Below are 14345 nucleotides of genomic sequence, written 5' to 3' on the forward strand. Positions count from 1 at the left end.
TGCACACTGAATATGAATGCCCCATGGCCCCTGTGTGCTGGTGCTAGATTAAGAGGGTCTGGGAATTTTGATGGAGAGGCCTAGGTGGCAGAGGTAGGTACGAAAGTAACTTCTTGGGAGTGTCTCGGCCCTGGCCTCTTTCCCCTTTCTCTGTTCCCGATCCACCATGAGGTTAAAAGCCTTTCTTCCCGTCACACACGCCCATCAACATGATGCTCTGCCCAAACATAGGACGCCGTGCCGTGGGCTGGGCATTCCTAAACCACAAGTCAAAGTGAATCCTTCTTCAGTTGTTTCTGTTAGATATTTTGTCATGGAGAGGAGAAAAGCCCTATAGTAAGTTTAGGGAATGGAGACAGATTGGCTGGTGAATGAGCAAGGAGGTGACGTGAGATTTGATGCATTCTTTGAGTTTCCATCTCTGTTTAAGTCCGTCTACTTTCAACCTTTTCTGTTAGAATATGCCGCGGTCTGAGTTGTGCTCTACAGGCTGAAGGCCTGATCTGAGAAGGTCACTGTACTTGGAGACAGGGTCTCTCAGGTCTCTCAGAGGTAATTAAGTTAATGAGCTCTCTGCGGTCGTCCTCTATCCAATCTGACTGTCATCTTTATGAGAACAGCCACAGACTCAGAGGGGCGGCCGTATGAGGACATGGGGAAGATGCTGGCTGCACGCTAAGGAGAGGCCTGAGGAGCAGCCAGCTGCTGGCACCTGACTCTCTGACTTCAGCCTCCAGGACTGTGATGAATAACTTTCTTTTGTTTACACCCCTTCTCTGTGGTGTTGCTGTGGCAGCCAGCGCCGCCCTGAGCATATTAATAAGCTGTGTAAATTCCCTGTGTGTCTGCATCTGTTTCCGATGCTTGGTCTCCACACCTTCTCCTTTTCGTTTTAAAGATCTGTTTTTCTTTTATCTCTTATAATTGATTTATTTTGTGTATGTCTGTGTACCTCTTACACACAGTCTGCTCTGGAGACCAGAAGGGGGCACCCGATTCTCTGGAACTGGAGCTGCAGGTGATTGTGAGCTGCCATGAGTGCTGGGTACTGAACTCAGGTCCTCTGCAAGAGCAGCAAGTGCTCTTAATGGCTGAACCAGATCTCCAGCCCCTTCTTTTTCTTCTTACTCCACCATGTAAAGTTTTAGTTGAAAACTGGGTTGACCAAAGTAACAGAGCAATGCTCCTGAATAATGACATTTATTTGAGACTAACAGAGACTTGTAGTGGAAACAGGTGTGTCCTAGTAAACTCCGGCATATTAAAGAGCTTGAGGTAAGGAGACGTTTTCCAAAGTAAAGTGAAGATTACGTAAGGTCTTGTGAAACAATACTCCTTGGCTACAAGGATCAGTAAAGTGGCGGCCATCCAAGGTTCTGCTGCTGCTGCAGGCTGTCCTTGTGGAAGTACCTTCCGGATGAGGCTGCAGTGACCAAGTGCAACCTAGTCCCTGCAGTCTGCCATGAGCCTTCATGAGAACCACCCCCTCATACCATCCAACATTCTTTCATTAATTTGGTTTGGAATTGACAGCTCAACACAGTAGTATATTTTGATTCTGACAGCTTTTGTATGGGACACACTTTACTGGATAACAGGAACTGATAGAAATAGGTCTTTACACTGAGATTCTCTGTTAATCTAGATGGGATTTGAGTTGTGCCTAATGTCAGGGCTCTTGTTTCCCCTCCCCCCCTGTTGCCTTTCAGGTTTCCTGAGACTTCTTCCTGAGTTGGGATTTGTGTCTGGCAGTTCTCTCAGCTGTAGACTCCCATGTTACTGTAGTTGGTATTGGTGTGAAGAAGTACAGTGTGGAGAGGAGTAAAAAGGTTCTGTCAAAAGACAAAAACCTAGTCTTAGTGGCATGTGTCTCTGGGTTGTAACTGTCACCAGTATTTCTCCTCTAGGTGAGTCAGGGCCACCCTTTCCTCAAGTGTGACCAGGCCCTGGAATCTTTTTCTGAGGATTAGCTTTGCTGTGTAGAGCACCAAGGGCACACTACATGACAGGGGTCTTCCATTCTCCCTGTCACAGCTTCTAGATGACCATGAGAACCTGGGGAGATGCCTAAGGCAAACCTAGTCCTAAGACCACAACCCCTGGGAGTTCCCCAAGGCCCCAGATGTTTCTTTTCCAGGGAAGTAGATTCCACAGTGATAGTACCGTTGGATGCCAGCCCTCTGATGGATCAAAAGTTTATCACTTTTGTTGTGAGGATGCAGAGATAGTTTTCAGGTGCTATGTGTGTCACTGATGAAACAGCTCAGCTGAACTTTGGAAGAAGAGCATTTGAAATAGAGGAAAGATGTATTGAATCAAAGGACAGATGCTTATTGGGGAAAGCAAGGGCAAGTCTGGCACACAACCTGAGGGAAGCAATAGAGCTGGTGGGTCAAGGCTTCTGCCATACACAAGGCTGTTTTTGTCAAAAGTGTGAAGCAGAGAGGGGTGCATTTTGATTTCCAATGAGAAAGTATTGTTGTAACAGGAAGATTTGGAAGTGGACATGTTAAATAAATAGGGCCTCCACAGCTCTGGCAGGAGAGCTCTGTCTGGGGTGTAGTCATTGTAGACTTAGGCTGTGCTGGGAGGAAGAGCAGGCAAGACTTCTGATGGGTGAGGGGTCAGTACCCACTTAATGAGAGGTGGACTTTGATGTTGTACAAGTAGATGTGGCATCAGACACCCACGGTGAGCTTCCCCAAAGCTGCTTGATAGGAAATCCAGATTTCAGAGAGAGGAGGATTAGGGGAACAGATGAGCAGCACTGGTGAGCATGGGTGAGGTCACCTAAGGAGACAAGTGGGGAGAAGGACACTGGGACAGAGGCAAGTGCATGAGAGGAGTGGTGAGGAAGACATGCTGTGGGGGCCACGGAGCAGGTGTCCAGTCACTCTCCGGGGCCTGGGAGGGAGGGAGGGAAGGAGGCCACTGTGTCACAGCACTGACGAAGAACTGAGCAGTACCAATGTGGAGAGCAATGGGGACTTGGAGACTGACACCTCAGGCACTGAGGAGTGGCAGTGTGACTGCAAAGTAAGGGAGCAGTGTGAGTCAGCGCAGGAATGGTAGCAACAGCAGCCAGACTCCTAGAGTCTACACACGCACGCACGCACGCACGCACGCACACGTGCGCGCACACGCGCGCGCGCACACACACTATCCTCTGAAGTTTGAAGCACAAGGCTGAGGCTGCTGCTGGAACATACTATGTTTTTCAGTGTCCATTGTGCCTTGGAAGTGGCTGAGGGTCCCAGAAGAAGATGACTGTACAGATGTGCTCCAAGAGCTTGGCCACTGTCTAGAAATCCTGGTGGCAACAAGTATTGTTGCAGTTGAAACAAATGCCCTTGCCTCAGATGAGAGGGAAGGTGTACTGGATTCCTCCAGGATAGTTTTAATCATTAAGCACATTGGACAGTTGAAAAGAATCATACACTATTACTAATATATGGACAGACATGATTTATTTTTGGTGATTGTGAAGAATTTTTATTACACATCATTGCATATTCTCAATTAAGTTAATTTGCATGTGATTTGGAATATGAAATCTAATATACAGAATATGTGCATAGAAATAGGATTCTCATTAAATTCATATTTTATTTAAAAGCTTTGTGCAAATTCATTTATTATTTTCATATTAGAGCCCTGCTGATCCCTGTCAAATGCCCTGTGGACACTGCTGGTTGTTTCTTATGGGTACTGGGGCTAGTCTACTCAGGTTTCCCCCGTGACAGCCTTCCTAAGAAGCTTATTTCTCAGAATTACTTGTTAACTCCTGGTAACAAAAGAAGAGAGTCTTCCATCATCCTACCATCCCAGAATAGTCATAGCTTGAGTCAGATTAACACTTTTTGCATTATTATGGCTGCTGTTATTCATACCTAAGTCTTAAATTATTTTCTTTTCTTCCAGTTTTTTTTTATTTTGGCAATAATTTTCTCATTTTGCATATTTTTCTTTACTACTACTACTACTGCTGTGTGTGTGTGTTCTTATATGTACACACATCTGTATATTTAGAGGCCAGGGATCAGCTTTAGTTGAGAGACGGTTTCTCCCGGAGACTCGTAGCTCACCAATAAGGCTAGGCAGGCTGGCTGGTCAGCAAGCCCCAGAGGTTCTGCTGTCTGTCTCTGCCTCGCTGGTGCTGGGATGACAGGTGTGTGCTCTCAGGCCTGGCTCAGCTAGCCTGGGTCCTACATGTTAATTACCTATCTAACCTTCCATTCCCCCCATTACTCAGTCTCCTCTGAAGAGGTCTCTCTATCCCAGTGTGCCCATAGTTGTCTGTCCCTTAGAGTCTCATCTGCTTCTGCTGTGCTCTAAAGACCCTCCTCCCCGCTGCCGCCTCCTGCCTGCTTTGTTGGCTTGTTTAGGTCGGACCATGCAGTCTGGTACCCTTGGAGAAGAGCGTGTGGTAAAGCTGAGGAGATGCTTTGTGTCTGATTTCTTCTCACCTGTGGGCATACATGCCACGGTAAAGGCATCTCTTCATTCTCTTCTGACGTCCAGTGTTTTAGAGAAGTTTTGGTGGTGGTGTTTTTTATTTGTTTGTTTGTTGTTGTTGTTTTTCTGAGAGGATTCACTATGGAGTCTTTGTTCCTGATGGTTTTTTTTTTTTTTTTTTTGAAGCGTGTATAACTTCTCTGTTTTATTTAAGGTTATGGCTTTCATAATGACATCTCCATCCTCCGTGCTATTGTACTTGGTTCTAGTTTATCTCATTCCTGTATTGTATTTTCTGAACTCCTGTATTTTATCCATTTTTAATCCATTTGTCTGAAAACTAAAAGGACTCTTTCAGTTTGCAAATGCATGCCCCTCACTTCTGAGAGCCTGCTCTGAGTTACTGAGTCACTGCACAGTGGCGGCTGTCCCTGTCCCAGCCTTTGCCCATCTATCTGGTAGCACTGCTTATGAGAGTTCCTCAACTCCATTTTCCAGACTTCCTGTTGAAGATTTTATTTCTGTGATCATGTTTTAATTTCTAAACTTTCTGGTTTTGGAGCATCTGATTCTCTCTCAGTGTGTGGCAGGGCATCCTGATGTCCTTGAGGAAGGTGTTGGCATCCTTTAGAAAGGGCTTCCCTTGCAGCGTCTCTCTCCTTCACCCTCCAGTCATCTGGGAAGGGCAGGCGTGGGGAGCTGGCCCAGGGTCTAACCTGCTGCTGTTTTGTTTTATAAAGTCAGACGGATTAGTTGTAATCTCCATGAAGTAGCATCCTTGGAGTGTCTGCTTCTGGATTCTTCAACCCTCTTCATTTATTTCCAGGTCAACCCCTTGGTAACTATGGGTCTGGGCTGTCAGTGAGCCACAGGGCCTTGACTTTCTTTTTAAATTGTCTCGGCTCTTGCAGTCTTTTACCTTTCCTGTAAGAGCAAGAATGGGTTGTTGATTTTTAAAACTGTATATATGTGTATATGTTTCATTCATTCATTCATTCTACATGCATGGGTGTTTGCATGTCTGTGTCATGTGTATAGTTGGTGCCTGCAGAAGCTAGCAGAGTGAGTGTATTGGAGTCTTGCAGCTGGAGTTATAGATATTTTTAGTCACCATGTGGGTGCTGGGAATTGAACCCAGGTCCTCTGGAAGAGCAACCAGTATTTTTAACTGCAGGGCTATCTCTCTAGTCCTGTTTTGTTGATTTTTACAAAAATATTTCCTGGGATTTTGGTTGGAATGACATTGCATTTGTAGATAAAGTTGAAGAGGCTTGGCATTGTAAGCTTCTTGAGACATCTTGTCCACAAATGTTACTATGGCCTCAGTCTTAATTGTGCTGAAGGCTTGGTCCTCAGTGGATGGGACTGCCTGAGATAAAGGGAATTTAGGAGATGGAGCCTAGTTGAAAGAATTGGGTCACTTCAGGGAGCTTGCTTTTGAAGGGGACTGACATTTTCTGTCCAGTGTGAGGTGAGCCGCATATCCTACCATGTACTCTAACTAGGAACTTCTGTCTCAACATTGGCCCAGAAGCAACCAGACCAAGCAGCTCTGAGCCTGGTCTAAGTTTCTGCTGAGGAGAGACCTAGTCTCAGCATAGGACAACTTCTTGGTTTTGTTGCCTCTGCTTTGTACTTAAGTGTCACGTGGGTTTTACCTTTTGAAGCTTCCATACATTTTATACAACAGTTTGCTTAGAGTTTATAATTTTTTTGTCATCTTTAGTGATATTCTTTAAAAATACTGATTTGCATTTTTTGTCAGTGTGTGGATAAAACTAATCTTTATGTGCTGACCCTGTTATCCTGAAACCTTGTAAAACTCGTTTCCAGTGGCTTTTTGAATATTCTTTGAAATGTTCTGTACAGGGATTCACATCCTGTGGAAATAGAGATAGTTTTAGTTCTTCCCTTTCAGTCTGTATGTCTCTAGTGTAGAGGCTAAAATATCAACTATGATTTGGATGGAGGTTTTAAGGATAGTGTTTTGCATCTTAGAGGCTTTGGCCCACTATTATGTGTGCTATTGGCTGCCTGTGTTTGTAGATGCCCTCGGTATGGTTCAGAATGTTTCATTCTGTTCTCATTTGCTGAGAGTTTTTATCATATGAACAAATACTAAATTTGCCAAAGGACTTGTCAGCATCTGGTTGAAAAGATAAATAATCCTTAGTCTGTGTTATAATAAGAAATATTTGCTTAATTTACAAGTGTTGAACCCATTTAGCATTCCCAGAATGCAAATGCATATTTATTTTGAAGTATTGTCTCTATATATTCCTGGATCTGACTTGCTGATATTTTGTTCAGGATTTTCACAAAAGATGTAGGTCTGTTATCTTCTCATAAAATGTTTATATGGTTTGGGCATCAGGGTCATTCTGGCCTCATTTAGAAAATTAAGATTTGTTCTTTCTTTCTATTTAAGATTGTGTGTGTGTGTGTGTGTGTGTGTGTGTGTGTGTGTGTGTGTGCTTTGTGTACGTGAGTGCAGTGTCTACAAAGGCCAGAGGATGTTGGATCCTCTGGGATTGAAGTTACAGGTGGTCGTGAACCACTTGATGAGGGTGCTGGGAACGGAACTTGGGTCCTCTGGAAAAGCATCCAGCACGGCTTGATCACCGACTGAGCCATCCGTCTAGCTCCATCTACTCCCTGGAAGTCTTATGCAGGATTACTGTGTCTTCTTTAAATGAAGCCATCTGGGTCCGAGTTCTTACTCATTGTTTAAACATTTCCTATTAACTTCAAATTCAATTTCCTTAGTAGATGTAGGGCTAATTTAGGTAATTCAACCTAAAGAAAAAACACAGGGAACTTTGAAAGTGCATTCATCCAAATTTTAAAATTATGGACACAAAATTGTTCATATCCCTTATTATTCTTAACTTTCTATAGATTTGTAGTTAAAGCCACTGTCTTATTCTTGATATTTCTCATGTCAGACTTTCCCCCCTTTCCACTAGTCTTGACTAGTTTTAGGAATTATTTTTTTTTAAGGGCCAACTTTTGCTTTTTTCAAATTTTCCTCCTGAATTAATTTTATTTATTTATCTTTTTGTTGTCCATTTGATATTCTTTAAGACAAGGAACTCACTATGTGTCTTTGGCTATCCTGGAATTCAAGGCACAGTTTTGCCTTGAACTCACAGTGGTCCTCCTGCCTTAGCTCTGGAGTTGCAGATATCAGCTATCACACACAGCATTTTTACTCTCAGCTGTATTGATTTCTGCACATATCTTTATTATTTTTTGCATGTTTTGTTTTAGCCTTTTCCCCTGAGTTTTAAAAGATTAAGGCAAAGATAATTAGAAATGATTTTATTTTTGATGCCTGTTTTAGTGTTTCTCCTTGCTGTTGTCTACTTGTGCCTCATGTTGGGATTTCTCTGTAGTAGTCCTTAGCAGCCACCCTACCCTGTATCTTCATACCTCTTACCTCTCCTCTACAATAGAAAGATTTCAATAGTCTGGGTTTTGGATAGTTCTGTGTCCCTCCTTCAATGAGGAACAGGTTTTATTTTAGCCTTCCCTAACTACAATCCCCACTTTTGCTCTATAAGAGAAGTCTATGGTTCAGGCTGAGGGAATAGTGTTCAGTCCCACTGACTTCTTGAAAGGTCCTTTTGAGTGAGTGCACTGCTAAGAAAGAGGTGCTGGTTGTGTGCATGGCTCCCATTTCAGTCCCCAGCCCACAGTGTGTCCACCAGAGAGGATAGTTAGAGCTTATCCTGGTTAAAGATTATAGCTTTGACTTAGGCTATTATTTTGGCTTACTTTTCAGTGGTTATTATAGTATAAGCAGGGTTATGAGGCTCTTTAACTCCTGAGGGGCCTTCAGATGGAAAGTAATGAAATACATTGTGGATCTTATAGGCTGGGTGTGGTGGTTTGCATGAGAATGCTCCTATAGGCTCTCATACATTTGATTCCTAGATGGTAGACTGGGAAGGATTAGGAGGTGCAACCTTGTTGGAGGAGGTCTATTTTTTGAGGTTTCTAAAAGCCCATGCGAGACCCAGTTTCTTGCTCTCTGCCTCCATCTTGTGAATAAGGTATGTACTCTGTTATTGCTCCAGCACCATGCTTCCCACCGTGATGATCATGGACTAACCCTCTGAAATGGAAAACAAGTTCCACGTTAAATGCTTTTTTAAGTAGCCTTGGTCATGATGTCTCTTCACAGCAATAGAACAGTAACAAAGACACTGTGACATTATCCATTTCAAAGTCCCTGAGGAAGCACTGTCTATGTTGTTGCTGAGGAATTTGTCACAGTTGATGTAAACTTGAGAGGTACTACCTTCTTAAGCAACTGGAGAAGTAGACAGTCCAGCAAAACCTAGGAAACCCCATGTCAGGGAGTTCTGCAGACTGTGATTGTCTCAAAAGGAAGAAAGGCTTATTTTGGCTCATAGTCTGAGAGATTTCAGTCTTTGGACATTTGGCCTTGCTGCTCTGGGCTGTGACAGCAGGATATGTCTATTTACCACATAGCAGCTAAGAAGCAACAAGAGAAATGAAGGGACTAGGTGTCCCAGTATCTCCTTGAAGAGCAAGCACATCCCTTGTGACCTAACTTCTTCCCATTAAGTGCAATTCTGCAATTCCGTAAAGTTTTCACCACCTCCTGAGAGCACTCTACACTGACAACCAAGTCTTCCACATGGCAGCTGCAAGGGAAACATCAAACTCCTGAGAAGCCCTGAGAGTTCTAGCTTAGTAGGTTTTGTTTTACGATTTATTTTATTTTTGCCAGCAGTGGTGGTGCACGCCTTTAATCCTAGCACTTGGGAGTCAGAGGAAGGTGGATCTCTGTGAGTTTGAGGCCAGCCTGGCCTACAGAGTGAGGTTCAGGACAACCAAAGCTACACAGAGAGATCCTGTCTTGACAAACAAACAACTCAAACCAAAACAAAAAGATTTATTGTATTTCATTTCACGTATGTTCCTGGTGCCCATAGATGTTAGAGGAAGGTGTTTGATCCCTTGAAACTGGAATTATGGATGGTTATGAACTACCTACCATGTGGATTCTGGGAATCAAACCTGGGTCCTCTGAAAAAACAAGTGCTTTTAACTGCTTTAAATTATGTAATCCTGGCCTTCTAAGATGTGTGTTTTCTAAAAGTGGTGGTGATTGTGTTCAGTCACAAACACAACAAGCTAGGCTTCTGTTTCTGGATTAGCCCATAGCTTTCCCACTGTCAGACCTGTCATTCAGAAAGACCCCTCCAGGGGCGGCTTCCTGGAGAGGCTTTGATTTTAACCAGCAGCATCTCCTCTTCCCAGATCCAGATGCAGAAGTGTGTCTTCATGCCCTGCGGCTCATCCAGTCTGTGGTTCTAGAACCAGACGTCTTCTCCAAGGTGGCCCCTGAGCTGCAGAGCTCCTTACCGCTGCAGCGCATCCTGGCCATGTCTAAGAGCCGCAACTCCCACCTGCAGTCTGCTGCCCGGGAGCTCCTGGAAGACCTCCGTGCCCTGGACTGTAGTGTTTAGATGTGCTTGGCCACCAGGAGCTTGGTGAAGATGCCAGTGGCCCTTCCCCTCCCAGGCCTCTACCTTCATTTTCAAAACTAGTTGTTACTGTATGTCATGTGTTAGAGATTGCAGGCCTTGATGGACTAGAGATGGGCATGATAGGTAAGCATCCTGCCTCTCACTCCTGGGAATGCACTCTTGTTAGGCAGCTGGCTAATCTTACCAGATCAGTGACCCAAAAAAGGTGGTATTCTCCAGAAAGGTCACTCTGAACGTTGGAAACTCTCACAGAGTTTTCTCAGAGTAGCTTCTCGCTGCCCTAGAGGCTGCCTACACCATGGGAGTTTAGATCACCATCTACCATGTGGTCAGTGTTTCCCAGAAGCATTTCTGTGATAGCCTGTCCGCTTTCCCTGGTAACTGTAACCCCACCGCACAGGCTAACCTTCCTGACCTTTTGTAACCTATTATTTCACATGCATTGGACACTTGATCTCTGTCTTGGAGCTTCTTTTATTTTTGAATAAAGTCGAGTCAATATCACATTCTGAATATAATCTTGGGGTTAGGAAGTTGGTGTCCTTTGTACATTAACTATGTTATTTGTTTGGGAAAGCACACTTTCCTTATTTTTTTCTGGCCACTTGACTATGAACTTAAAGCAGGTATGGGAAAATAGCTTCAAGATGAGCCATAGGAGATTAAATTCCATGAAGTGGTCATCCATCTGCCTCTGCACTCGCTCATGTTCACGTGCTTGTGCCTGTAGGCTCCTGTCTGTGCAGCCATCACACTGCCTAGCTCATGTTCTAAGATCCTGGCAGAGGACAACAGAAACCATGCTGCCGCTGTCCCAGGTAGTGAGGTGTGTGAGGGAATTCCATTGCCGTCAGCATACACCATCCTTTCTGTGGCAGGACACTGAGCTTGGGAGGAAGTGTCCCCTTGCAGTGGCAGCCTCAGCACACACTGAGCTGCTTCTCTGTGTGTGGTGTTGTAGAGTGAATTCCTTGTCTTTTAAGAGGATGTGCACTTTATGTTGAATGAAGAACTCACGAGAAAGGCAGGGCTGCTTGGATCTGTGGAGCGCTAACTCAACAGAGCCAGGGAGAGGGAAAGCACTTGGGATTCATGGAGGGGAGCAGACGTGGGTCCCGAGGAAGAGTGAGTGAGTGCACACTATCATGGCACCCCCCCTTCTGCTTGTTTAACACCCTAGCAAGGGGAGCTATTGTGATCTGCTTGTGCTTCAGGATTCTTGAGCTTCCTCTACCAGAGAGGCCTGGTGTCTTAGTGCAGACAGGAAGAGACCGCCAGCCAGCCAGCCAGCCAGGTGGCAGTGTGCACACCTTTATCTCAGCACTGGGAGGCAGAGGCAAGCAGATCTTTGTGAGTTCCAGGACAGCAAGGGCTGCACAGAGAAACACTGTCTCAAAAAACCAAGAAGGAGAAGGAGGAAGAAGGAGATGAAGAAGAAAAGAAAAGCAGCAGCAGCAGCAGCACAGGCAGCAGCAGCAGCAATAGCAGAGGCAGCAGCAGCAGCAGAGGCAGCAGCAGCAGAGGCAGCAGCAGCAGAGGCAACAGTAGCAGCTGCTGCCACTCGTCCTAAGAATACCAGGGGGTTCAGCAGTTATTAGATGGGAATGACGGTGAGGGCTTGATCATTCCGTCTGTTCTGAGTACATTCTAGACAAGTATTTCCAGGCACATTCTCCCAAAATTGCTATGCACAGGTTTCCTTTGTGAGGAAGTACCAAAAGACCCAGGCCAGTGACCCCACTCTTCACTGCAAGGCCAACAGGAAGTCATGGGCTCCTTAATTTCTTCTGTATCTAGTAACTTAAAGAAAACCTACTCGGCTAAAAAAATAAAAATATACATTGAGGTATATACCTTTTAGGGACCTAACCCTTATGAATTTAAAAACCAGAGATAACCCAGTAAAGCAATATATACATGTACTTTTAATTTAACTTTTTAAAGTATTCTTCTTGTATTTGTAGAGCTAAGGAGCTTGGTTTTTGGCACTATCAGCTTAGAAGAAGGTGGGAAACCTGGCAGAAGAGGCAGCCTGTTCCCACCCCTCCCCACTGAGCCCCTTTGGCTCTGTTATCAGCACTAGCCTTAGAATCCGCTCTGTCAAGTTTGAGAGCTGATCCTGGTTAATGCTCAGAGCCATGTGAGGCTGGGGATGGATTTGGAGACCTGCCTCTTCTCTTCATGGGGTACGACTGGGAGAGGCCTGTTGGGTAACAGCTCTGGGCACAGAGCTGTGCGGCCAGCCCGTGTACCCGCAGTTAAAGCGCAGACTCTCACATCGGTGGCCAGAAGAAAGTCACACGGCCAAGGAGGAGCGTGAAGAAGGTCAGAGGCTGCTGCTGCACCTGTCCTTCCAGACCTGCTGCTGTGTGCTGCTGTGACGTCACCCTACAGAGAGGGCTGGCAAGTATCTTTGCAGACTTACTGATTTCCCAAGAAGTCATGATGTCGACATTCGCTTTATATCTTCCCATGGCGTAGCTGCTTAGAGTGTCCCAGTAGGATTTCTTTGACCAATTGATGACCCTGAGTAAAGGTCCTGGGGTAGCATAGGATGAGGTGTCAGACTCAGTATCCTCCAGAAAGCTCTGAAGATTGTGGGGATCCACTGAAAGGTCTTTGGATACTTTCCCAGTCCAAGCTGGGGTGGGAAAGCCAGGAAACAATCACTATGGCCAGCTCTGCAAATGCTGCGACGGCCACGTCATTGAAATGTGACTGTCTCTGCTCCAAACACGCATGCATTTAGATTTGTGTGCACATCTCCGATAAGAAGTTAGCATGTGGCATACAATGAAAACTGTCTTTGTGGTTTGAAAAAAGTCACAAAGTTAAGTTTAACATAAAATCTTAGCATTTTAAATGTAGAATTCAGCGGCCTATCCATCACCACTCTCTGTTTCTAGGACTTCATCTTCATCTCAGATAGAAAGACCCAGTAAACACCGTCCCCTTCCCCAAGCCTCTGTCTCCTAGGTCTTGGTATGCTTGTACTGTTTTTGTGTCTGTGGATTTAGCTGAAACATTTGTCACACTTGGTCTTGCTTATTTCCCCTATATAATGTCAGGGTTTGTGTGTGTTGAGTGTGTGTCCGAGCTTGTTTTAATGGCTGTATAGCCATGTTTGCATGACCACAATGTATCTCTCCATTTGTTGTCGACTATTTGGGTTCATTCCACCTTTGTTTGTTTGTTTGTTTGTTTGTTTGTTTTTGTTTTTTCGAGACAGGGTTTCTCTGTGTAGCCCTGGCTGTCCTGGAACTCACTCTGTAGACCAGGCTGGCCTTGAACTCAGAAATCCGCCTGCCTCTGCCTCCCAAGTGCTGGGATTAAAGGCATGAACCACCACCGCCCGGCTCATTCCACCTTTTAGCTACTAGTAAATAAGTCTGCCAAGAACACAGTGGACAAAGGTCTGCTTGAGGCCCTGACTTTGATGCTTTGGGCATATTCTTAGTAGTGAAACTGCTAGGTCACGTGGTAACGCTATGTTTTAGCTTTTTTTTTTTTTTTTTTTTTGCTTGTATAAGTGTATGTGGCTGCACGTGCATGTGTATGTGTATTCAGGTGCAATTGTGTAAGTGTGAGTTTGGAGGCCTAAAATTGGGATGTCTTCCTTAGTTTCTGAGGTCTTTATACTGAGGTGGGATCTCTCACCAGACCTGGAGTTTAATGATCCCAGCTAGTCTAGTCAGCCAGCTTGCCCTGGGCTGCTGTCTTTACTGCTGGGTAATAAGGATTACAGGTAACTGTCACACACACACACACACACACACACACACCTGACTTTTACAGGGATCCTAAGGATACTGTCATGGCAAAGTCTTATCCACTGAGCTAAACTGTTGCCCTCAGAAGCTGCACAGTCTCTGTTCTCACCAGCAGCAATGCAGGGAGTCCTCATCTACACACTCCTTGTCCACACTTTGCTTTTCTGCCTTACCATGACAGACCATTGATGGTAGGAGCCATGACGCAGGTCTGTCGCCGTGGCTGCTGTGGAGGGAGGTCTGGAGAGGCCCCTGAGATGTTTTCCAGTTGAACTATTGTTTTTTTGTGGCAGGGCTGCAGGAGTCTCCACGTGTTCAGGATCCCTGATCAGACTGAGGTCTTGCCAATACTTGCTGTCATCTCATGGGGCTTCTTGGCTGTGGTGTCGTCTGACATGGAGGAGCTGTTCCTTTCCGTCACACCCAGCTTCTGTTTCTTTCCGAGATCACCACGTCTGCAGTCATGAGGGCGGCCCTCCCTTCGCTTTATGCAACTGTTCAGGTTTTATCTCTTTGCTTTGGAGCTTTCATCCACTTTGAGGGTTGTTTTGTTTTGTTTTGAGATGAGGGTCTCACTATATTGCCCAGTGTAACTTGG

General features: G+C 45.1%; 1 protein-coding gene across 8 annotated transcripts in view; it reads left to right on the forward strand.

Annotated features, from left to right (window-relative positions):
• The window catches only part of Hsf2bp (heat shock transcription factor 2 binding protein), a 79899-nt gene extending 69404 nt beyond the window's left edge, over nucleotides 1–10495 (forward strand). For all 8 annotated transcript variants that reach the window (XM_076916732.1, XM_076916733.1, XM_034524211.2 and 5 more), the window contains one exon: nucleotides 9748–10495. In XM_076916732.1, the coding sequence (XP_076772847.1) occupies nucleotides 9748–9956 (209 nt within the window). In that variant the 3' untranslated portion in view covers nucleotides 9957–10495. The remainder of the gene's footprint in view (nucleotides 1–9747) is intronic.
• The last annotated feature ends 3850 nt before the right edge of the window (nucleotides 10496–14345 follow it).

This window comes from Arvicanthis niloticus, chromosome 20 (assembly GCF_011762505.2).
Source record: "Arvicanthis niloticus isolate mArvNil1 chromosome 20, mArvNil1.pat.X, whole genome shotgun sequence".
NCBI lineage: Eukaryota > Metazoa > Chordata > Mammalia > Rodentia > Muridae > Arvicanthis > Arvicanthis niloticus.